The 23,831-nt window shown below is 47.0% G+C and overlaps 1 protein-coding gene across 17 annotated transcripts in view; it reads right to left on the bottom strand.

Moving 5' to 3' along the window:
- Positions 1-1,083: 1,083 nt before the first annotated feature.
- The window catches only part of PPP2R2B (protein phosphatase 2 regulatory subunit Bbeta), a 619,288-nt gene continuing 596,540 nt past the window's right edge, over positions 1,084-23,831 (bottom strand). For 7 of the 17 annotated variants that reach the window (XM_072955312.1, XM_072955330.1, XM_006204484.3 and 4 more), the window contains 3 exons: positions 10,840-11,009; positions 3,912-4,003; positions 1,084-1,803 (listed from right to left, as the gene is read on the bottom strand). In XM_072955312.1, coding sequence (XP_072811413.1) covers positions 1,524-1,803; positions 3,912-4,003; positions 10,840-11,009 — 542 coding nt within the window. In that variant the 3' untranslated portion in view covers positions 1,084-1,523. Of the gene's footprint in view, positions 1,804-3,911; positions 4,004-8,110; positions 8,398-10,107; positions 10,239-10,839; positions 11,010-23,831 lie in introns of those variants that run through there. The other 10 variants (XM_072955355.1, XM_072955408.1, XM_072955371.1 and 7 more) reach the window with 4 other exon arrangements.

The following is a 23,831-nucleotide window of genomic DNA, read 5'->3' as shown; positions in this document are numbered from 1 at the left end:
GAAAGTTGGGACTTATAATAAATATACAACGCCAAAGAAAATCTCTCTTGAAAAGGAAAGCTCTCATCTCAAGCCATTTCCTATTCACAAATGGAAGTCAGAGAAAATGAGTCACCAGGACAGAAATGGAGACATAGGGCCCAGGCCCGGCTTTGAGTACCTCCTCCCTGAGCCTCTGCTTCACATTTCTACGTCCTCCGAGTTCATTTAGTCTCCTTCCCAGAGGTGTGCTGCAGAGAACCTCCTGGGGGTTACATGTCCGAACCCTTATCTCGGGGGAAGGATGGCCCGGCCCCTACAGGTGGAAGCAGCCGTCACTTCAGCGTCGGTGCCTGGGACCCCCGGACTCTGTTTCTGTAGGAGGAGAGCCCGCAGAGGGTGAGCTCAGGGGGAGTTAGGAGCATTTGGTGAGACGGTACAAAGCAGCATTTTTTTAACTGGCCATTTTCGTTCTTGCCACAGTGGAGACAGATGGATTGTTACTTTTGGTTACGAAGCCCAAGAAGCGGTTGCGGGGCTGGGGGGGGCACTGCTTCGGAGGCACACCCAGAAAGAGCAGACCTGCCGTTCCTGGGGAGTCAGGGGTGCTGCCTCGGCCTCCCACTTTGCTGCTGCGTTTAGAATGCCAGGTGATAAACAACCAGGGCTCGGCCTTCAGCAGTCACTGGAATAAACAGGCTGGAAAAGGTTGACGGGAAAAAGCCAAGGAACGTGTAAGAGGAGCCATTTAAAATGATAAAAAGCAAGAGCTGATGGAATCTGGCCTCACATGGCCTTGCCAAGCCGACTCTGAGAAGCCCTGTGCAGAAAGTGTTTTCTTTACATCCCCTGAAGCATTCATGGTGTTTCTTAGCCAGATTCTCAGGCTGTTTCTATGGCACTTAGAAAAAAAAAAATGGCTGGGTTGGTGTGGCCTGTCCCTTCCCACACGGCATCCTCGTTACAGCCTTGTGAATCAATCTCTGGCTCAAAGAAAATTGTTCGAAAGAAAATGGAAAACAGGAAGGAAAAAAAAGACTGTAGGGGCAGGAGATGCTGAGTGGTTCTGACTTTTCACAAAACAAGAATTTCTCTAAGAGTAGATAGAGTAAACAGTGTTTATTTTTTGTTGAATTTTTTTCAATCAAACGGAATTGCTTAATTAAAAAAAAACTTACCTCTTTTCTCTTTAAATACTACAGACAACCTCATTTTATCTCAGCAGACATCTAGAAACAAAACACTGGACCCACCAGAGGAAAACGGGGCAATAAAAGCATCAGAAATTCAAGTCAACTATGGAAGAATTACTGTTAGCTGGCAGCTGTCAAATCTAAACAGAAGTGTCCCAGAACCTATCAGGTTTGGCAGAAGTGTTTCAGTACCGGGGATCTGGGAAAGTTGGACTCCACTGAATTCTATTCCAATTGCTTCCTGCTTAGGGAAATTAAAGTCGATGCATCAAATGAACACCCAAAGAAACATTTAAAAACGTATTTGACTAGTATTCAGTATGTGAGATGATTAAGTAATAACTTGTCCTCCTAGTTAACCTTGTCCTGGAATATATATAGATTATTTGTAGCCGCCACTGCTATAATGTTTTCTGAAGGATGCCAGGCTGTGTGCAAGATCTTTTTGCTAAAGTCCAGACTGTCGACACTGATCTCGTCTTTTCTCCGCTTGCCTCCCACGCACACTTTGCGCGGCTTCAGGATAGCCCGGGGTTTGCTGTTTTCCCTCGAGGCCTCGAGAGTAACGTCACGCTTGGTGTTTCGGTCAAACATCCTGAAGAAGTTGTTGTAGGAGCCCGTCATGATGACACTGCAGGCAGAGAGGAAACAGGGAGTGAGTGCGTGCGTGCTGTAGACAGAGGCAGGAGCACATCTCTGTCGTGACTTTGTATAGCAAATCGCAGCATGCTGTGGCCAGCTTAGGGCACTGTACGTTCTGTTGAAAACAAACAAATCAAAAACTGCAGCAGGCATTGCAGTGTGACTGTTGAGTGTCTCTGGAGTCACTAAGAGCAGCAAGCTGTTTGGTTTGGAAATGAAGGACAGTGATAACCCTGGTTATTTATCAGTAGATTCCTTTTTGATTCTTTGGCTCCATAAATAAGTCAGATGGTTTTAAGGATCTCAGCCCACCCGCCTCACCTCAGGATTCTGAGGCTGGAGGGAAGTTACGAGAGTAGGAACACTGAAGACAGCCATCAGTGTATCGTGCATATTCACAGCAGGATTCTGTGCTAAGGTTTTCTCACATCAGCAACGCGGGAGGGGTGTCGACAGTACAGCATGTGCACCTGCCTGTGTTCTCCCCCTGCTAAGAACTAGCTTGAAATTTGGCTTTCTCTGAAAAGTTAGCTGAAAAAAATAGAGGCCGTCATGGTCTCACTCGGGAAGAGAGTAAACAAAAATTTTACCCCGGATCTCATTTCCTCTTCTATCATCCCATAGAAGGGGAAAGTGAGTGACTTGTCCAGTGTCACACGGCTAGCAAGTGGTTAAAACGGGTCTCCAGCCCACATCTGCCAGAGTCCAGGGCACAAATATTCAGCCACTTGGCCTCACTGCGTCCCACGCACTGAACTTTGTTTCCCTCAACACGACCCGAGTTGTTTTTAAAAACTAAGGGAGTCTTTTTTGGGGGAAAAAAAAAATCTCAACTTCATCTAGACCAAGAATAACATTTTCTTGGTTATTGGTTATGGAAAGAAATTGTAATGTTGTGGAAAGAATGGTGATTTTGGGATTCAGACTCAAACTTCTTCTAGTTGCTACTACTTACTAGTTTCTGAGCTTGGGCAGGTTACTTGACTGGGCTGAATCTCAGTTTCCTCAACTGTAAAATGGGGTTGATGAAACCAACCTTCTCAGATTGTGGTCAGGATTGAAAAACATGTGATGTGTGTGGAGTGCCTAGTAAGTAGTTTTTGAATCTTAGTTAAGATAGATGGGAAACTGGAACAGTAAGAATCACAAATATAAAGAAAACCTATTAATTATAAATCATGAATGAATGAATACATTACATATAAGTAAAAATAAATGAAGTAGTAGGGCCGGGGTAGCTTCTTCTCTCCTCTGGGGCCTTTGTTCACATGGCACAGTGGCTTTGCTGTCTGCCCTGTGCCCTCTCCCCCGCTGGGCGGTATGACACGGTGACCCCTTCCAGGCCTGTGAAGCTCATTTTGGATCATTAGCAGAGACAGTGCAACAAGGGTCAGAGAGGGCCGGCTTGTGCTCAGTAAAAGCGCTGGTCTCCGAGTGCGTCGTCATGGTGGCATTTCCGGGTTTCCAGGCCCTCTCGCTGGTGCCGCTTTGGTCAAGGACCATCCCGTGGTGGTCGGTGCTTAGTTCTCCCGGAAGTCAAGAATCAGCTATGTGTGTTACATGAGGCAAAACTAGGGGGCGGTCATATGAAGTCCTGTTGAAATTAACATCCTTAAAACAGTGATACATCACGTGGAGGGCATGTGATATGTGAGGCCGGCTAGAATGCAGCTAGTGAGCCATCAGGGCCTTTGGCCAGCAGGTCTGTCCTGCCAGCTTCAAGGGGGTAATTCTCCATCTAGAACGCACGCTTTGCAGTAATCTGAACGCTTCACGCCGGAAAACGGCCCGTGGAGCTTCACTTCGACCTTTTGACCTAGTGCTGGGAATGTCCTGTGTGTAAAAGGTAGGACTTTTTGAGGGTAAATGGTCACCTGTGCTGGTCTTGAAAGAGGAGTCAAGGGTCTCAGAGATCCTTCCCTTCTTTCCAGGACTGACCTCAAGGGTCCTCCAGTGGCCCACGCCAGGCTACCTGCTGGCCCTGGAGGCCCAATTTTGATTTCTGTTTAGTTGCAGCCGGTTTAGGGTACACGGCCCAGGGCCAGCAAGGAGAGGGTGCACCTTTGGAAGGTTCCCAGCCACACAGACCTTTCTTACCTGTCTGACCCATTCCACACACACTCAAATTTATCAAAAATGCAGTCATTTTCGTAGAGCGAGCACAGCTTGCTGCGGAGGTAGTCGTGCACCTGGTGGGGATGGAAACAAAGGAGATCAGTTGTTAAAAGTGGTTTCCCTGTGAGTAGCTTCTTTTTGGATGTGAACTGTTACTTATCTCAGTGCCAGTGTGCCTTGAATCAGATGGCCCTGGGTCTGAACCCAGGCATGGATGGCCCCTTCCAGTCGTGGTACAGAAAGATGGGGTAGTGAGCTGCACACCTGGCTAGTGTGGATTAAACAGGCTTGTTGACGTAGATGGTGGCATAGAGTAGGGTCCATTAAGTGGGAGATGCCTATTCTCTAAGCTGACCTGCGTACAGGCGCTAGAGGACACCATTCGTGCACTTTTATTCGACCATGCTGTGTACTTGAGATAGAGCAGTGAGCAGAAAACCCTTGGGGTGCTCCTCTCCTTGGGGTGTGGGGGAGGAGACTGTATAACCAAGTAAATAAGTGAGATATTTCAGATGGCGATAAAATCAGAGGGAAAAAAAAACATGGAAAAAAGGATTGGGAGACCTGGGGGTATAGTTTATACCAGAGGGGGTAGTCAAGGGTTCACCTGATAAAGGAGCATTGGAGCAGAAGCCTGAAGGAAATGAAGGCCCCTCAGTGGCCTTGGGGGGAGGCTTTCCCAGCACAGGGAATGGCACGTGTCCTGGGGGTAGTGGGGAGGAGCCGCTGCAGGAGTGGGGTGCGGGGGCCTCAGCGTGTGCTGACCAGTTCACACTGGTCCCTCATTCTGTGTAACGTCCTGAGATCGCTGAGCCTGCTATGCTGTGACAGAGGGTGCGAGTGCAGGGCCGCAGGCAGGGAGGGCAGTCGTAACCAGGGAGACAGCAGGCGGGGGGAGGTGGTCATATTCTTGACATATTTGAAAGGAGAGCCGAGAGGGCTTGTGGGTGGAGCAACTGTGAAGCGTGGAGAGGAAACGGGAGTCAAAGATGGCTCCTGGGTCTCTCTTGAGCAAGTGGGAGGATGGAGTTTGCATGTTCCTCTTGGGGCTTGATAACTTGGACATGTCTCCGCGGGGGGCGCTTGTCCCATAGACGCGGGTGTGGCTGGCACGGCCCTGGGGTTTGCGGGTCTCCCCTGTCTGTTTCCTTGAAATAGGAAGCAAGGTAATCAGCTGAGAGTGAGGAGTCGGGGGAATGGCTGGGGAACAGTGCAGGATTTTTGGAAGGCACCAACGGCTGCTTGACATTGTTGGATGTGAATTGTATTTTTTATTAAAAATTTTTTTAAGTTGAAGTATAGTTGTTTTATGTTAGTCTCTGGTGTACAGCAGTGTGATTCAGTCATAAGTACATATATACACACCTATGTTCTTTTTTATTATAGGTTATTATAAAATATTGAATACAGTTCCCTGTGCTGTACAGTAGGACCTTGTTACCTCTATTACATAAAGTAGTTTGTATCTGCTAATCCCAAACTCCTAATTTATCCCGCCTTCCCTCTGCTTTCCTTTTTGGTAACCATAAGTTTGTTCTCTGTTTGTGAATCGGTTTTGTAAATAAGTTCATTAGTCACATTTTTTTTCTAGAAATGAGACAAAAGGATGTGAATTTTAAATGAAACTGGTCAGCATATTTGGGTATCTTTCTCTAGCTACATTCAGCAACTCAGGTGAAGATGGCAAATAGGCAGATGGTTAAGGCTCAGAGTAGTATATAGGGTTCAGTTTCCAGTTCCTGGACTTGCCGGTAGGGACTGGTAATTATTCTAGGTAGAAATAGTGAGTAGCCATGTGCTTTATCCATAAAGTCTCATTTCTTGTCTAAACTCATCTCACTGTGTCGCTATTGCCCTTCCCTTCACTTCAGCGGAGCATGAAGTACAGGGTGACATCACATAGGAAAGAGAGCAGGGTGGCCACGAGCCTCGAGATCTGGGGCACAGCCTCTTGCCGTCTCTGGTAATCTGCCTCCCCCTTGCCCCGCCTCATCGGCCTCACCTGCCTCACCTTACGTGGAGTCTCGGTCCTAGACGGGAGCTGTGAGAATGAACTGAAGTGAGGCCCAGAGGGAGGTGGAATTGTGTGAAGGCAGAGGGACGTTGTGAAAAACCACTGTTTGACTTTGGGTGGAGAGCAGGGGTTCAGTGTCCGCCGTCCTGCAGCCCAGGCTCCTCTCCTCCCTGCCCCCCAGGGTTCTGCTGGATGCTGAGCTCAGAGGCTCAGCTGTGGGCTTAGGACTGCATGAAGAAAGGAGGTCAGATTCATTCCATGTTGCATTAGATGTTTGGGGTATTTGAAAAGCTCTGAGTTATTTGGACAGTGTAAGTATTTCTAACTCTGCAAATTAATTACTTCCATGTTCATTTTCCCAAACAGCGCTGGGCCTCATCAGGGTACCTGCTCAGTGCTACGGCGGCAGGGAAGCCCAGCGGGCTCCTGGCACTGGAGGCAGGAAGCACGGAGCAAGGGTGAGGCATGTGCCCTGAGCTCGGGAACGAGGCTGTAGACTGTTTCTGAACTTGTGTTCCTCTCCTGCCACAGTCTGGGCGTATTGGAAGTGGCTCGGATCTGAGACTTTTGTTTACAGGGCTACCTCTGCTTGTTGAAGATCTCCAATCAGCATTAAGAATCCTTGAACAAAGCCGAACAGAGATAGTCCTAGGACAGAGAGAGGACTGAGTCTGTGCTGACAAATTCCTGTCAGGAGCCAGGTAGTAAATACTTACACCTCGTGGACCACACAGCCTCAGTGTAACTGCCCCACTCTGCCCTTGTAGGGGGAAAGCAGCCACACTGTGTGTACAGCTGAGTGGGAGCTGTGTGCCCGTAAAAATAAAAAATGGGGACTGGGGTGTCAGGGTGTTTGAGTGCCTCTCTTAGCTTTTAAGAAAATCTTTCAAAAGGTGAAATACATAAGACAGAAAATTGAACAGAACTAATGTAGAAGTTAGTGAATTATTATAAAGGGAACTCCTTTAAAATGGCAAATGGGTTCTGTTGCCAGCTTCCCAGAAGTCTCCTGAATGCCTGCTCTGAGGGAGTCCTTTTGCCCAAAGATCACCATGGTCCTTAATTTTATAATAACCATTTCCTTGTTTTTCTTAGTGGTGTGACCACTAAGTATATATCTGAAACATTATAGTTCTGCTTGTTTGTGTGTTTTAGAAAATTCCTTGTGAATTTTATGTAATTGGAATCATGAAGCAGATAGTTTTTGTGTGGTTTCTTCCAGTCAATCTCAGGTTGGGGGGAGAGAGTGCCCCCCGCCCCGTCCTGCCCTGTCCGGGCTGGCCCTGGGCACTCACCTTTCACATTTTTTATCTTAAAGGAATATCACAGGTTAGTGATACATATGAAAATGTGTGCTTTGGAAGTGTGCGTCAGTTATTACAGGAACTGCAGCACCAATAACTCATTTTATTAATAAACCTTAAGAGATAAAAGTCTAGGAGATGCCTGGGCATATAGCCAGAAGGAAGCCTACTTCAAAAAGACACCTACACCCCAGTGTTATTTACACTAGCCAAGACATGGAAACAGCCTAAATGTCCAACAAATGACTGGGTAAAGATGTGTGGTATGTTTACACAATGGAATACAACTCAGCCATAAAAACCGACAACATAACACCATTTGCAGCTACATGGATGACCCTGGAGAATGTCATTCTAAGTGAAGTAAGCCAGAAAGAGAAAGATAGGGAGTTCGAAATTTGTAGATACTGACAGGCATATGCAGAGTGGATAAACAAGATTATACTGTATAGCACAGGGAAATATATACAAGATCTTGTAGCTCACGGTGAAAAAGAATGTGACAACGAATATATGTATGTTCATGTCTAACTGAAAAATTGTGCTGTACACTGGAAATTGACACATTGTAAACTGACCATAATTCAATAAAAGAAAATAGGAGATAAAAGTGAAAATAAGAGAGAAGTCTAGGTGGATTCAAAGGGAAAACCTAGTCTGAGCCATTATTCTCTTCTCTGTCGCATCGAAGTCCTGAGAGGCTCCTAACCACTTCCAGTTAAAGGGCATCTGCAGGAAAAGATTCACCTCGGTGGAGGCGTGTCACATACACGCTCTGTTATAAAGCACATGGAGTTTTCTCCGTCAGAGGAGAGAATAAGGCGAGATACATGAGAACATCTAGAGAGCAGAGTAAGAGAGACCTTAAAACTCATCCTATGTGTGGCTTCTCTCTTCATGTTTCAAATACTCGCTCTCTTCTAGGTTCCTACTACCTGGAGCACAGCCGTCCTGACACCGACTCTCCCTACGCAGTGGTCATCAAATCACGCGCTTGTGGAGGCCGAGTGCTGCGGAGTTACTAGACTACTCTGAGGCCTAGCGAGGTGAAGATTTTTTGTTCTTCTAGTAAATCTCTTAAGCTTTGTGGGCCAGACGATCTCTGTCATGATGACTCAGCCACTGTAGCGTGAAGGCGGCCACAGACAATCTGTAAATGATCGGGTGGGGCTGGGTTTCAGTAAAACAACTTTTACCAAGACAGATAGGGGTGCTGGATGTGGCCTACAAGTTGCCATTTGCCAACCCCTGGTTTATAGGTAGACTTGAAAATAGCTGATCATAAAATAGCTTAAGTCTACAGCCTCCTGCTTGTGATCAGTTAGGGATACATGAAAATCTGCGGGAATACCACTTGGCTCCCTGCCCAGGGAAGGCACTAGTACTTTCTACTGGACCAGTCCTCACAGTCTTTTCCCACACTGTTCCAGATGCAGTTTTTCTTAAAACCAACTTTTGTATGGTATATTACGCTTATATATCACATCAAAGATGGTAAGTAAAATGCTTGATATATGCCTTCTAAAACAGGTTAAGTTTTTGTAACATTTCACTTCAGTACATGGGCTATGCTACCTATCAGTGTTCCACAAAAAGGATTTCCAAGTCTACCACTAGCTAAACAGTTTGAGAACCAAGATCTTAAATGCTGATGATCCCACGTCACACCTAGCTAGCTTTGTTCTAAAAGCTTTTCCCTAACGTAAAAGTACTGATTGCTAACCGAGGCTCTCCAGCCGGCACACTTCTGTCAGTGCCATGCCCATTCAGGTTCTAGTTCTAAGTGCTGTGACACCAGACGGTTTGTCTTGTGCAGCTAGAGCAGGACCCTCATATTGGCTCTAGCCAACTGGGATGAAGATGAAGGGCTGTGAGTAGGAGCTTGGGGACAGTAAGACCCTAAATATACAGGGGATGCAGTTTGAACCCCAGGGGTAGCCAGACTACCTCAACCACATACCTGGGTCTTGAATCCTGGGCCCCAGACCCTGTTCTAGCACCCCTGGATCTCATTCAGTCATCCAAGTCCTCAACCTCCTCTTTGAAAATGAAGAGGCCAGGTAACAGACACCAGAATATTAGACTCACTAAGAGTTGCTTCCAGGAATGAGGCAGAGGGAGTCAGAACCATTGATGACTGTAAGAAGGATGGGTAGCAGAAAGTCATGTTTGATGGCATAACGTCCAAGGAGCTGAGGACCTCAGACAGGAGCAGCACTGCACTAACCCCACCTCGCCACACGAGGGCAGAAGTCCAGCCGTCCCATGAGTAGCCTCTGGAGTAGCAGATTTTTCAATCAGGAAGAGGACAAGTTCAATCAGTTTTGTCCTTTGCTTCCTGGGTCCTTCTACGAGCCTTATCATTATTATGACTGCAGTTGTTTAACAAAGTATCACTCCTTTGCTGCCTCCTCTCACTTCGATCACTCCCCTTAGTATCTTGATTCCATCAATTCTCCATTTCCCTCCTTACCCACCTTTGATTCAGCAAAGATTCAGCAAACCATCATTCCAACCACTCCCTTACTACAGACCTTCAACAGACTTGCCTTTCTCCCTCCTTCCATTGTACTTATTTGGCAAAAACCCCATCACTGGTTAAATCTAACTTTCTGCCTTCCTTCCCTGTACCAAGCAGGTGAATGTGGCTGGGGAAAAAAACACACACACAGCTTAGTCTCACTTCAGATAAATAAAATAAACCTCAAGAGGACACCCGAGCAACCCGACAACGCTGCCCTAGTCAGTTTACACTTCTGCTTCTCATGCAGCTGATGACCTTGCTTCTGATCTTACTGGTAAATAGAAGCACTAAGAAGAAACCATCCCTATGTTCCTATCACAAAATTCACAAACTTACTGCGTCTGTTTAGTCTTCTCTCTTCCTTTGATGGATGAACTTTCTGTCTCATCTAAGGCCATTTCTGCAATGGAATCTACTCCCTCAGAGAGCTGACTGCTTTCGTGAGCTCTCTCTCTCCTGGCTTGTTCCTATTAGCATAAAATGAGCTGGGATAACTTCCCGAATCCTCTATCCCATTCCAGAGACTGCCCATTGCTCTGTTCCCCCTCAGAACAGCATTCTTTGAGTTACCTGTACTCATTATGCCCACATCCTCGATTTACAGTCTCTCTTGAACCCACTCCAATCAGACTCCTCCCACTTCACCTACATGTGGCCGTTAATTTCAGACATCACTAACTCCAGTGGCCCTTTCTCAGTCCGTCCTTACTAGATTTGGCAGTTGGGGGCTTCCTCCTTCCTTGAGACAGTTTCTTCACTTGCCTTCCAGGACACTCTTCTCTGTTTCCCTTCTACATCATTGGCACTTTGCTTCCATCTCTCTTGCCAAATCCACTTCCTCTCCCTCCCCAGCCTATAAACACTGGGGCCTCAGGGCATGGTTCCTGCTCTTTTCTCTAGGCTGGATCTAGCCAGACTTGCACTGGGTGCCTACCTGCTATTTCTGCATGTTCCATTGGCTCAAGATGTCTTTTACTCGCCTGCCTTGTAAATCTTTGCAGGCAGACGTTGACCTGGAACCCACAAAGGAAGGGCTCACTCTACCTATGGGTGGAAGGTGCTCTGTACCTGGTAAGTCTCGATGGGGCGATTTTCCATATTGAGATCCCAAACTTTGACAGTCAGATAGTCTCTGGTCATGATATACCTCCCACTGTGGCTGAACTTCACATCCGAAATTGAAGAGATAATTTCAGAGAAAAACGACCTGTTGCTTGGATCTTCCGGCTCTTCAAAAACTGCAGAACAAAAGCAAAGCAAAACACATTTAGCGCATCCTCACTAACTGGTGCTAGCATGTCTGGGCCAGCAAGAAAGCCGGCAGTCTACCTTGGAGTCGGGCTGGAATCTACAGCATGCAAGGTGCCACCAACAGGACTGTCAGTTCCTGGCAGGAGAAAAAGCGGTCACTGGCTTCTGTATTTTGTTTCTCAGAGAAGGACCGGCTCGGGACTTGGCCCGTCCGCAGACCTGACCCTTAACAGGCTCCACGTCTCCGTACCTCACTCCATGTCACGTTCCCGTGAGTCCCTGGGTATCGCTGTCCATACATACCCAAACCCCTCAGTCATCTTAGATGCTTTACAAAGGTTTTTACACCTTTTTTTTGGAAGTATAATTCACATACTATAAAATGTACTCACCTAAATTTTATACTTGTGTTTTTTTTGTTTTTGTCTTTTTAAGTATAATCACATAATCACGTTGCCACTAACAAAGTCTAATTTAGGGCACTTTCATCACCTCTCGTCCCAAAAAGCCCCTGACAACTCTATGTCTATTGGCAGTCACTCCCTATTCTCTATTCCTGCAGCCATAGGCACCCAGTCATCTATTATTTTATGGAACTGCCCATTCTAGAAATTTCACACAAATAGAATCATACAATATGTGGGGGCTTTTTTGTTTGTTTTTGTTTTGGTGACTGGCTTCTTCCCGTTAGTGTAATGTTTACAAGGTTCGTTCGTGTTGTGACATGATCAGTTCCTGTTTGTGGCTGAATAATATTCCATGGTATGGATATATGACATTCTGTTTATCTATTCATCAGTTGGTGGACATTTGTTTCTACTTTTTGGCTATTGTGAATAATGATGCTATGAATATTGATGTACACATTTTTATTTCTTGGACTGTGCCGTTCAGTAGTGGGGCTTTGCTACCAGACTGCCTTGGGCCTAAGGTAAGTCCACTGTTGACTAGCTGTGTGACTTTGGGCAAGTTACTTAGCTTTCCTGTGCCTCAGTCTCAGGGGGGTAAACTGTGGCTACAGTGTCTTTTGTGTATATTTTTCATTTGCTCTGATATCCAGGTTCTTAACTCTTTCAGTACATTCAACTGATTTCCACTTACAGGAATTCAAGGCACTTACAGGAATAAAAGAAGTTCACTGTAAGCTGCCTTAATTCATTTCTCTGACCGACCTTCTGATCTTCTCTGGTTCAAACTGGATACCCAGAATACCTCTTGCTGTGTCCCATGTTTATGCTCTGCCTCATCCTTCCTCCTCCATTGTTTCAAATTCTGCTTGATTCAGCTGCCTCATCTCTTACCTCCTGTTTTAGCCTCTAATGCTCTTTCCTTTTCTTTGAAGCCCCATCACACTCAGTCTGATCCATTCCTTGCGCAGTTGCTCGGGTACCCGCACAATGAAACTGTAATGTCTCACACTGTTACTTAACAATCCATGCCTCAGTCTTATCTCACCTGCGATGGGAGCTTCCTGAGGGCAGGAGTGTTTTTTCTCATCTTTGTACTGAAACTAGTGCACATCAATGTTCAATAAATACTGCTTGATTAAAACCAAAGCAAGATGTTAAAATCTTTGCCTTCTGGGTGCTTGGCATCTGTGACGTCGAGTTATATACACATTTATTTGCCTACATTTTAATTATTTTTGACCAATGGAGTATGGTTCCACTTGTGTTTCTACCACAATTCAGGCTGAACCAGCTACCAGCCTGCAGGTTCTTGAGTAACTCATCCCCCAAGGCTTCCTCTTCCCTGCCTGCTCAATGCACTCACCGAGTCCCTATCAAACCCTATGTTGAAAATCTAATACGATTTGTCTTTCAAACCTTGCTCAATTAAGCCACAAGCCAAACCAAAGTACTAATTTTCCCAGAATCACTTAAAAGAACAACAACAACAAAACCTGATCAGAACTGAATTTGAAAATTAAACCCCTTGAAACCAAAAAATATGAGCTCATTAGTCTCTGAGCCAGTGTCTCAGTCTGTGCCCTAACCTCTTGGTCTGGGGTCCACACTAATGAAGACCCCTGGACTCTAGTGTCTGCAGAGTTAACTAGATTTTCACCTTAGTCTCTATTTGAGGTAATCTCATTAGGACTGGGGACTTAGAAACTCCAGGCATGCCCCATATAGATGTCCCCACAGAGAGAGAAATGGGGACCCTGAGGCTTGGTCATCCCCTACCCAGTGCATCTGCAAGTACAGCTGGAGGTGGGAAGGGCTCTGCAAACTGCACTTTGGAGGCAGTCATTTACCAGCTGCTCACGTTTTACTTACTGCTGCAGAAAGTGCATGTATACTGCTCGGCACACAGTAGGTCCTCAGTAAATGTCAGTCCTTTTTTATCAAAAGAATGCATCGATTCTGTATCAGCCAATCCTATTTCTTTCATTAAGACTCTTAACAATTTGGGACTGAGGACTACAGAACCCCGGAGGCTCTTTAAGTGACATAAAAAGAATGTTTACAAGGTTCCACCTAGGAATCTGTTTTCGAGCTGTTCGGCATACTAGGAGGTCAGTGTAGCAACACTGTAAAGCCTTAAAATGACAGCCCCACAGAGGACCTGAACAGACATATCTCCAAAGATGACATACACATGGCCAATAGGGACATGAAAAGATGCTCACGATGGCTAATTATCAGAGAAATGTAAATCAAAACTACAGTGAAGTATCACCTCACACCACTCAGAATGGCCATCATTCAGAAGTCCACAAATGACAAATGCTGGAGAGGCTGTGGAGAAAAGGGAACCCTCCTACACTGCTGGTGGGATTGTAATTTAGTGGTGCAGCCACTGTGGAAGACAAATGGAGATTCCTTGAAAAACCAGAAATAGACTTATGATCCAACAAACCTACTCCTGGCCATAAATCTGGAGAAAACTCTTAATTCAAAAGGATACATGCACCCCAATATTCATAGCAGCACTATATACAACAGCCAAGATTTGGAAGCAACCTAAATGTCCATGGACAGGTGACTGGATAAAGCAGCTGTGGTATATTTCTACAACAGAATAACACTCAACCATAAAAAAGAATAAAATAATGCCATTTGCAGCAACATGGGTGGACCTAGAGATTATCATACTAAGGGAAGTAAGTCAGACAGAGAATGACAAATATATGATGTCACTTATATGTGGAATCTAAAAAATGACAGATGAGCTTATTGACAAAACAGAAAACAAATTTATGGTTACCAAAGGGGAAAGGGGGGAGGATTAATTATGAGTTTGAGATCTGCAGATACTAACTACTACATATAAAATAGATAAACAACAAGATCCTACTGTATAGCACAGGGAACTACATTCAGTATCTTGTAATAACCTATAATGAAAAAAGAATACGAAAAAGAACATATGTGCATAACTGAATCACTGCTGTACACCAGAAACTAACACAACACTGTAAATCAACTATGCTTCAATTTAGAAAAAACTATCTTGTATTTGATGTTCTCCTTCATGGTCCCTCGGCGCACAGCTGTTCATGTGAGACAGTTTAGATGACTGGCTAAATGAATAAGGCCCCAGAATCCTGGGTAAGAGTTGACATCACAAGCAGGAGAGAGGAGGAGTTAAGAAAACTAGTAGACTTTAGAGAAACCTAAAGCTAACAAACCACATTCCTTACAAATGGGACGAAAGCAGAAAGGAGGCGTTCAGTGTGCTGGCTGCGGAGTCTGGGGACAAGCGAAGAAAGAAAGGGGGGCAACCACAGGTAAAGGCTGATGCCGGGTGGGGAGCTCCTTCCTCTGGGCCTCACCCTGGACACCGCACAGGAACTCGTGTCCACAGTGGAGGGTCAGGGGGCGCCCGAGGCCTCTGCAGCAGATCCTGCCGGCCTCCTCTCACTCCACAGTATGGGGACTAAGTGCACATGTGGTTCCAAACTCAGCAGGCCTGGGTGGAAACCCAGCTCTGTGGCTTGTAAATTATGAATCCTTAGACAAGTGGTTTAACCCCTTCCAAGCTTCACTGTCCTTATCCATCCAATGGAGACGAGGCGTAGCTACCTACTTCTAGGGTGATGAGACCTTTCACGTCGAGCACGCAGCATAAGGCTTGTACCCAGAATAACGGGGGCAACGGCAATGGGGCAGTGGGCGCTGCTTAAGGCAAGCTTGGTATGAAATGAGTCCGAAGGCCTCATGTTTTTCTCCATTGAGGCCAGATCTTAAGAGCTACCAGTTATTAAATCAATTTCTAGGTCTCCTGACTGGGCCATTAGACACACAGTAGCTCGTCTCTAGACTGTCAGCTGAAATACACCTTCCTCGGTACAAACACCTCTCATTTGGTGCTGAACAACGTGACCACCGCTCTGGCTCTGAAGACTCAGGCGGATGAGAGGGAGAGTGAAGACAACTGGGGAGGGGGAGGGAAAAGGAAGAGGCTCAGATACACGCACCAGGCTTTAAATCGCTGACTTCTGCTGACATGTCTTCTCTGCAGAAGCACACCTGGCATGCTTTCCTGTTTGGGACGTGGTTGACAATTTCCCTGTAATGGGGACACAACTGGCAGTTTTCCTACAGAGTAAGGCAGATGGCAATTTTCCTTCAGAGATAGGCAGGCAACAGCTTTGCCCCTGGAGAGGAAAGGCTCGCGGATTGAGATGCAGCCAGTAACTGCTACTAAACGGAAGACACAGCCAATCATTTTGCCTGGTGAGAGAAAGGGCCAGCAACTTTCCCACGGAGGCTAAGCGTGCTCGTGGACCAAGAACACTGGCCTTCACCCAGCTGGGGACCGGGAGAGAAGAAGTTTAAGATTTAATTAGTGCCTGCTGTACTTCCATGGGCCTAATAACACAGTCCCCAGGCACAGGCTGGAGACTGGAACTTAGACTGTATGAAGACTCAGAGCACTCTGAACTGGGACATAATGAAGCCCAGTGGCTTAACCTTTGCAGCTTATTTTTCATACAGCCCGTCATGAATGCTACAAATAATTGTTCAACAGTGAACACTGTAGCGATGCAACACATAGCATGCTAGAGTAGGAGCAATTAATCTAGAAGACACTGCACTGGTCCCTGACTTTTAAAACTTTTTTCACACTCTTCTGCATGTATTATACTTCATAAATATCATGTCTTTTAATATATAATCATCAAAGTTAACATATAACATGTCAAAGAAATTTCTTAATCCAGACAAGAATTGTTTCCATTTTTGGACCAGAAATTCATGGGGGGGGGGCAAAAATGATGAGACAGTCTGGTGTGCTGTGATCTGGGCTGGTCTAATCATGGAAGGCTTAATAACAAGCTGAACCCTGAATGGTCAGTAAGCTCCAGAAAGATCAGAGGTTGGCAAACTTCTCCAGTAAAGAGCCAGATAGGAAATATTTTTGGCTTTGGGGGCCATTTGGTCCCGTTTGCAACTCCTCAATTCTGCCTCGGCAAACTTCTCCAGTAAAGAGCAAGATAGGAAATATTTTTGGCTTTGGGGGCCGTTTGGTCCCATTTGCAACTCCTCAATTCTGCCTCCGTAGCGTGAAAGCAGCACAGACAACACGGAAACAGATGAGCGCGTGTTCCAATAAAGCTCTGCTTACGGACATGGAAACGTCAATGTCAGCTAGTTTTTATGTGTCACGGAATAGCATACTTTTTAAAATTTTTGTTCAACCATTAGAAAATGTAAAAACCTTATTCTTTGCTAGAGTTGTGCCAAAACAGGTGGTAGGCCAGATTTGGCCTATAGACTGTAGTCCGCTGACTCCCGATGGTGACGTCTGGGGGGCCTGGGGGGTGCTTCCTATGCTAGACAGGGGAATCAGCACGAGTACAAGGCCTGAGGTCATAAATACATTTTCGGGGTGGGGGAGGATACAGCTCAAGTGGCAGAGCTGCATGCTTAGCATGCAGGCGGTTCTAGGTTCAATCCCCAGTACCTCCTCCAAAAATAAATAAATAAATCTAATTACCTGCCCCCCCGACATTTAAAATAAATAAAGTTAAAAAAAAGAAAAAAAAATATTTTCGGGGGACAGTGGGGCCCCAGGACTGCAGCACAGAGAGAGCACATGTGGAAAGGCTGGAGGATAAGATGATTGCTTAGAGAGCCGCAGAATCACTAAGGTGTGTCTCTAGGGCCGGTGCCGGAGATGTTCACGGACTTCAGAGTCAGACACATTTGGGCTAGAGCCCGTGCCCCACCATTTACAGGCTGAATTGTCCGTCATTTTTTCACACTTTCTAAGACCCAGCTTCATTATCTGAAAAATGCAGATATCCAGTCCCCTTTTGCATAGTTGCAAGAATCCACCTAGTGCAGTGCCCGGCACACGACCAGAGGTCCACAAGCACCCGTGTCACACACTCTTCAGCCAACGTGTACTGGCTGCCCAGTAGGGCGAGGCGCTCTGCTAGGTGCTGGGTTTACAAGACTGAGCTATACCGACAAGGCCCCACGCTCTTGGGCACTTCCTTCAATAAGGAGCGGGCTCACTTACTTACCATAGCTGGGGGCTTTTTTTTTTCCCCTTAAAGGAAGAAAAGTGGCTCATTTCCACCCCTGCCCCCCAAAGATGCCCACACTGTAATCCCCAGAACCTGTGAATATGTCACGTGGCGGAGAACTGAGCTTGCTGACTACCTGGCCTTAAAACGGGGAGATTCTGCTGGATTATCTGGTTGAGCCCAGCGTAATGACAAGGGTCCTTACAAGTGAAAGGAGGCAGGAGAGTCAGGGTCAGAGGGATGCGCTGTGAGAAGGATTCGACGGCCATTGCTGGCTTTGAAGACGGAGGAAAGGGGCCAGCAGCCAAGGAAGGTGGGCTGCCTCCAGAATCTGGAGAAGGTAATAAACAGACTGCCCCCGCCCCTGAGCTGCCACAGAAGAACCCAGCCCTGCAGACCCAGTGAGACGCATTTTAGACTTCTGACCTCCACAACTTTAAGATGCTAACTTCCCAGTGTTTTAGGCCACCAGGTTCACTCAGTGTGCTGTCACCTGTTACCGTAACAACGGGAAGTGAACACTCCTCCCTCCCCGTACTGTCCACAGAGGAGCGGACAGGGCTAAGGAGCTCTCCCTCGGGCCACAGGGAAGCTGCTCTTATGTCTCCGGTGCTGGCGGTAGCTCGCTCTCCCTGGAGGTCCCTGAAAAGCCTGCTCCCCTCAGCAGCTGCTCCTCTCCAGCTGGCCCGGGAGGCTGGCCCGAGCAGGCTGGGACAGGTTTGCCCCTTCCCAGGGAGCTGGTGACCCAACGCAGCTCGGCCGCCCTCTCCTCCTGGCATCCCACTGCTGCTGCTGCACCCATGGGCTGACACGGTCCAGGAACACTGTAACACAGCAAATGCAGAGACAGAGCAAGCCGGCAGCTCACAGACCATCAAGATTTAGCAAGAGAACAGGAGACTGCATGTGGTCCTACTGTGTGCCGGATAACTCTCCCCAAAGCAACGCCACTTCCCTGCTCAGACACCCGTGGTGACTCCCAACTGCCAATAGCCACCCATCCCACCCACTGAGCCCGGCATTCAAGGCCCTTCACATCCAGCCTTAGATCAGCACTCCGATGTCACTCCCCACTTCTCTCCTTCTCAGATTCTTCACTGCAACCTGACTGGCCCACTTATCGTTCGCACCAGGGTCTGAGAATTCCTGCCTCCAGGGGCCAGTCAGGTAGTGAAACAAACATAGCACACATGGGTACACAACAGGGAGGGGTAGCGAGTGTGGCAAACTAGAGTGTCCACACCCCATTTCCGCTCAGCACCAGGAATGTGGGTCCAGCACAGCCAGAGCGTCTCAAAGTCTAAATTTTTTTCTGAGGAGCACTGATGTTTCACTGTTAGCAACCAAGTATAGATTTTTAGTATGTGGTCAAACATAAGTCACCTGTGAGCCACACAGACTGTAGTATGTGACCTCTGGTTTACATGCTGTATGAATGGTGGCAGATGTTTCTGGAGCACTTCGCATGTGCTGGGGCCTGATCCCTGCTCCCTCCCCTCTATCGAGTTGCTATCACAGAACACCACAGACCAGGCAGCTTCTAAACAACAGAGAGTGCTCAGAGTTCCAGAGGCTGGAAGTCTGAGAGCAGGGTGCCAGCATGGTCATAGACCCTTCTGGTGAGGATCCTGTGCTGGGTCTTGTGTCCCCATGGACACACATGTTGCATTCATGACAGCTCTACCCTCGTGACCTAATCACTTGCTAAAGGCCCCTACCTCCTAATACCATCACATAGGTTAGGATATCAGCATATACTTTGGTGACTACCAACAATCAATCCAGAATACCATCTATCTTTGCTCTCGTTTCTCTGACTCCTATCTACCTATCAGGGTTCACTGCCTCTTCCAGGAAGCCTTCCTGGATCACCTCAGCCCACGATATCCTTTCCTTCCTCTTACCGATCAATTTGGCCATCTTCCATATTATTAAAATATATATATTTGTTTAGAATTTACAAGCAATTCTAGTTCAGGGAATGGGATCCACAGGAAGGCGGCACCAGTGAGAACAAGAGCCCTGCCAGGGTGAGAATGAGTGCCATCTCACTGGTGACGTAAGGGAGGCGTGGAGAGACTGGGACCCCAAGGACCATGTGCTCCCAGGGTGAGGTCAGCATCCTAAGGGCTCAGTAGCTCTGGGGTTTAGACCTTTCTCATGAAGGACCTTCAGCTAGAACCTGTGATCTTAAGAGCGAAGAGGCTGGAACCTGTTTGGCTGAGGGCTTACCTGTCAATCTAAAGGCTGAATTGGGGCTAATAGCCACAGGTAAGTTTACTCACTGGGGACCGGACTGTTCTTCCTATGTGAGAATTAATCATTCATTAGACCAGTAGGGCAGGTGTCTTCTTGAGAACTGTCATGCTGGAAAGATACACGAGGGCTCTGAGCACCCTACTCCCAGCAGGCAGCCAGAAAGGGCGGCTCCAGTCCAGACAAGATGAATGGCTGTGGGTGTCTCGCCAGGAGCCTAATGAAGAAATCTGGTAGCAGCGAAGCCTAGCTTCATGAACTGGCCCTCGTATGTGCTCTTTCACTCTGTGATGTCCCTCTCTCTGTGGGGCAGGTGAGCGGTAAAGATGTCCACGGGGCTGTGTGACTCCTGCTGTGGGGTTATATGTTCCTACAGCAGTGAGCTCCAGGAACAGGATGGCAGTGTCCCCAGGTCCCTGGGACCACTCTGTACATCATAGGGTAGACTGCTCATCTTCCTGCTTGCTCGCTCGCTCTCTCTCATAATGTGTTTCCAATAGGAAGCTGTGTGCAGCTGCTCCAGGAGAAGCTCAAACCCCCTGGGGAGCCTCTGCCCAGGTGGAGGAGACTGTGAGTGTGGGGCCGTTATTAGGGGTGATTGCTGGGAAGCTGGTTGTCATGGCACCGCGAGGCCAGGGCTGCACTCCCAAGATGCAGGCTGTCCATTTTCTAGGCTGTCTATATAATCACCACAGTCAGAGGCATAAACATGGCAAGCGAGAGGGGAGCAGCTCCCTGCTGATAGTAATCTCCTGGCAGAGCAGGGCGAGGAGGGTCCACCTTAGCACGGGCCCAGCATCACACAGAGGGATGCTGGTGCAGGCTGGTCACTGCTTCATTGTCCTTTCATGCCTCCGGTGCTGTGCCTCTGTGTCCTCAGTGCCAGCCTTCTACAGGGAAACATTGCTTCTAACTCACTGATAGTCAGCGCTGTGTCTGAATTCTCCTAGAACTTGCCTACGTGGACTGGTAGTAGCTACCATGTTGTGGGAGATGGAGTAATAGCCTCCCATCCACTGACACCATGGATGTGATACTCCATTTCACTCTCGCAACATGCCTGCATTGCAGATGCAGAAAGGAGGCTCAGAGAGTCATCGGTCTTTGTCACGGGCCAGGGAGAGACAGAGCCAGGATGTACATCCAGCTCTGGTTCTGCAGCCCACTTCTGCGCCCCCCTCCCCATTCAACCTGGTGCTGACAGACAGAGCCCCTACCTCTGAGGGCATGGTCCCAGTGAAATGAATTGAACTGGGTCTAAGGATTAAACCTCTGATTTGGACTTCATTAGCTGTATGCTCTCCCCAGTCACAGAGAATTAACCAGGGCGGAGATGTCTCTTTATGGATCCAGCACAACGCACTAGGGGCAACGTGGAGAACAGTCATCAAATTCACTGAGCGCCTTATTTCCTGCTAAGCCCTCCCCCCGGCTCCAGGCCTCTGGGACCTTGAAGCCTCCGTGTTCGGATGCAGAGAGGGGACACACGTCGTAATCACTGGAGAAAATACAGGCTTGATCCCTCAGCAAGCACTTCTGCTTAATGGCTTGGTCATGGGGAAGGAGGGACTGTCTGTACCCTGGTCTCCTTGTGATCCCTCCATCTCCACCAGTGCTCATGCCACGCGCTTTGGGTCACCCCCAGGAGGTGCTCAGGAAACCAGGGGACCACCGCATGTTGATTTCCTGAAAGCAAGACTCCACCAGAGAGATGCCGGTGCTGTTCTCTGCTCGCCTAGCACCTGGTCTACCAGCTGCCTCCCCCATCGGGCCCAGCGTGGTGGAGACGGAAAGCCTTTCTTGGCATTATCTAATTATCCATCAACAGCTTCAACCATGGGCTTTCTATCTGGGTTTCAGTCTAGGCTCTCCCCATGATTCCGTCCTTGACTTCCTGTAAATTACTTGCTTTTCTGAGTCTCCATTTCCACATCTGTAACTCTGCACTCATGCATTGCTGTGATAAGAATAAAACACTACTGTTGAATCCTTACAACAATCCAATTAGGCACGCTCTGTTCTTGTTCCCATTTTATAGAGTGAGACACTGAGACTTAGAGAGGTTAAGTGCAAGTGCCAGAGGCTCAGTTCAAGTTACCCACACTGGGTGTGTCTGACCTTAGAACCAACACAGTAGGCCACTACAATGTGCAGGGCATCCGTTGCTTTTTGAATATTCGCTTTGTGCCATTCCGCTTTTACCTGAGACCTACACTAGTCCCTGTTTCTGCTAACCTAACTAAAAGAAATCCAAAGAGGATTTTCACTTTTATGAAAAAAGCTAACACCGATGCCTTCATTTACACACCTGGTTTAAGAATCATAGCACTAGTGTACTGTGAGACACATATCACATCTGATCTGATCTTGGATCTTTTATAAATATGTCCCATTCATTCGTTCGTTTGTTCCTTCATTCAGTATGATTTAGTAGCCTCCATTATACCTCAGGTGCACTCCCAGGAATGCTTCTGCTACCTAACAACCTTCCTAGGGGCAGGCAACCATGTGTTGTAGTAATACATATTGGTACTTTTCTGCCCTGACAATGACATGAATACAGAAGATTCTCAGTAAACAGGGACTGAAAAATGCTATGTGTCAAAACTTTGGGGAACACCTAGGATACACTGACAACGTTTGACATCACAGTTCATTTTAACAGCTAACACGATATTCAGCGTAAACACCATGAGGTTGGCATTTTCTCTCTGATGCTGGGGATCTAAATTTCACTTTCAATTTAAAATGAACTTTGTATCAGAAACCTTCCATAATTTCATATCCTCTTGTTCCACCATGACAACTGCACTGAAGCAGTAACTGCATCTTTATAAGTCTGTCCGTCCCATCATGTTCAGCCCAACACTGGGCTCACATTTATGGTCCCATTCCTTGCTTTGTCTTATCTAACCATCTTTTTTCCAAAGTGTGATGATCCCATGTTTCTCAGATGTAACTCTTCAAATGACAATTTCACTACATTACAGGGGTTTTCTCACGACACCAGAATTTCAAGATGAACTAGTCGAACCCCAGGATTAAGGATGACCATCCATGAGATAAATCCTATTTAAAAATCTTATGTTCAGGTTAAAGATAAAAGGGAGGATAAAAGCAAGTATCTTTGTAAGCCTCCTGGGGGCGGGCATTCCCCTGCCCTCTGCTGCCGCTGGGCTGTGCTTGCTGATACAGGACGCCGGCAGGTGCTTGGAGTAATTCAGCAGAAAAAGAGACCCACACGGATGGCGCTGGAAGCTGCCTGAGTGGACAGCAGATCTCACAACTCAGTTGTCGATGCCACCTACAGAGCTGTCAAAATACAATTACGTGAACCGCAAAGGGGGCTTGAATAAGCCAATAGACTTAAGCGTGTGTCAATTACACACGAGAGCGAGTCCCCATTCCCTGCTTCATCCCCCAGTGCTGGGCAAGCACTGAAGGTGGCTGACTTCATGAAAGGAAGTAAGAAATAAAACCACGAGAAACCTGTGATCTTTGTCAGTGTATCAGATTTGTCATTTCTGGGCCTTGATTTCCAAAAGCTATAAAAAGGAAAGAATACTCTGAACTCCAGGGGTTTTATACAGATCAATTAAGATAATAGAGGAGAAGGGTTCTGTAGATGGTTAAGTGCTAAACAGCACAAGGTACCAATTTAATCATTTTATGCTTTCTATTTTAACATAAATCTTCCAGTCCATGGAATCTGTGAGCTTCCTCCCCACACTGTCCCTCCCCTTCTCTTTGCCAACTTGTTCAGTGCCCTTCATCGAGGCGTGTGCTCAGGCCAAAAAGCTGGGAGTCATCCTGTATTCCTCCCTTAACCTCACCTTCCACATCTATAGTTTTTTTTTTTTTTTAAAGTCCTGTTAACTTTACAAAGTGTAACCCAGATTGGCCCATTGTAGTCTAAGCCGCTACCATCCCTTGCCTGGACCATTCTGATGGCTTTCTAACTCTCCTCCCAGCACCCTCTTCCTCCTGATGTTTGATTCTTTACACAGCCACCGAGTGATGTATTTACAGGTATAATCATGCCACTTCTTTACACAAAACCCTTTAGATTTTC

This window comes from Vicugna pacos, chromosome 3 (assembly GCF_048564905.1).
Source record: "Vicugna pacos chromosome 3, VicPac4, whole genome shotgun sequence".
Taxonomy (NCBI): domain Eukaryota; kingdom Metazoa; phylum Chordata; class Mammalia; order Artiodactyla; family Camelidae; genus Vicugna; species Vicugna pacos.
The sequence above is the reverse complement of the archived record's forward strand: the minus strand, read 5'-3'. Positions and strand labels throughout refer to the sequence as shown.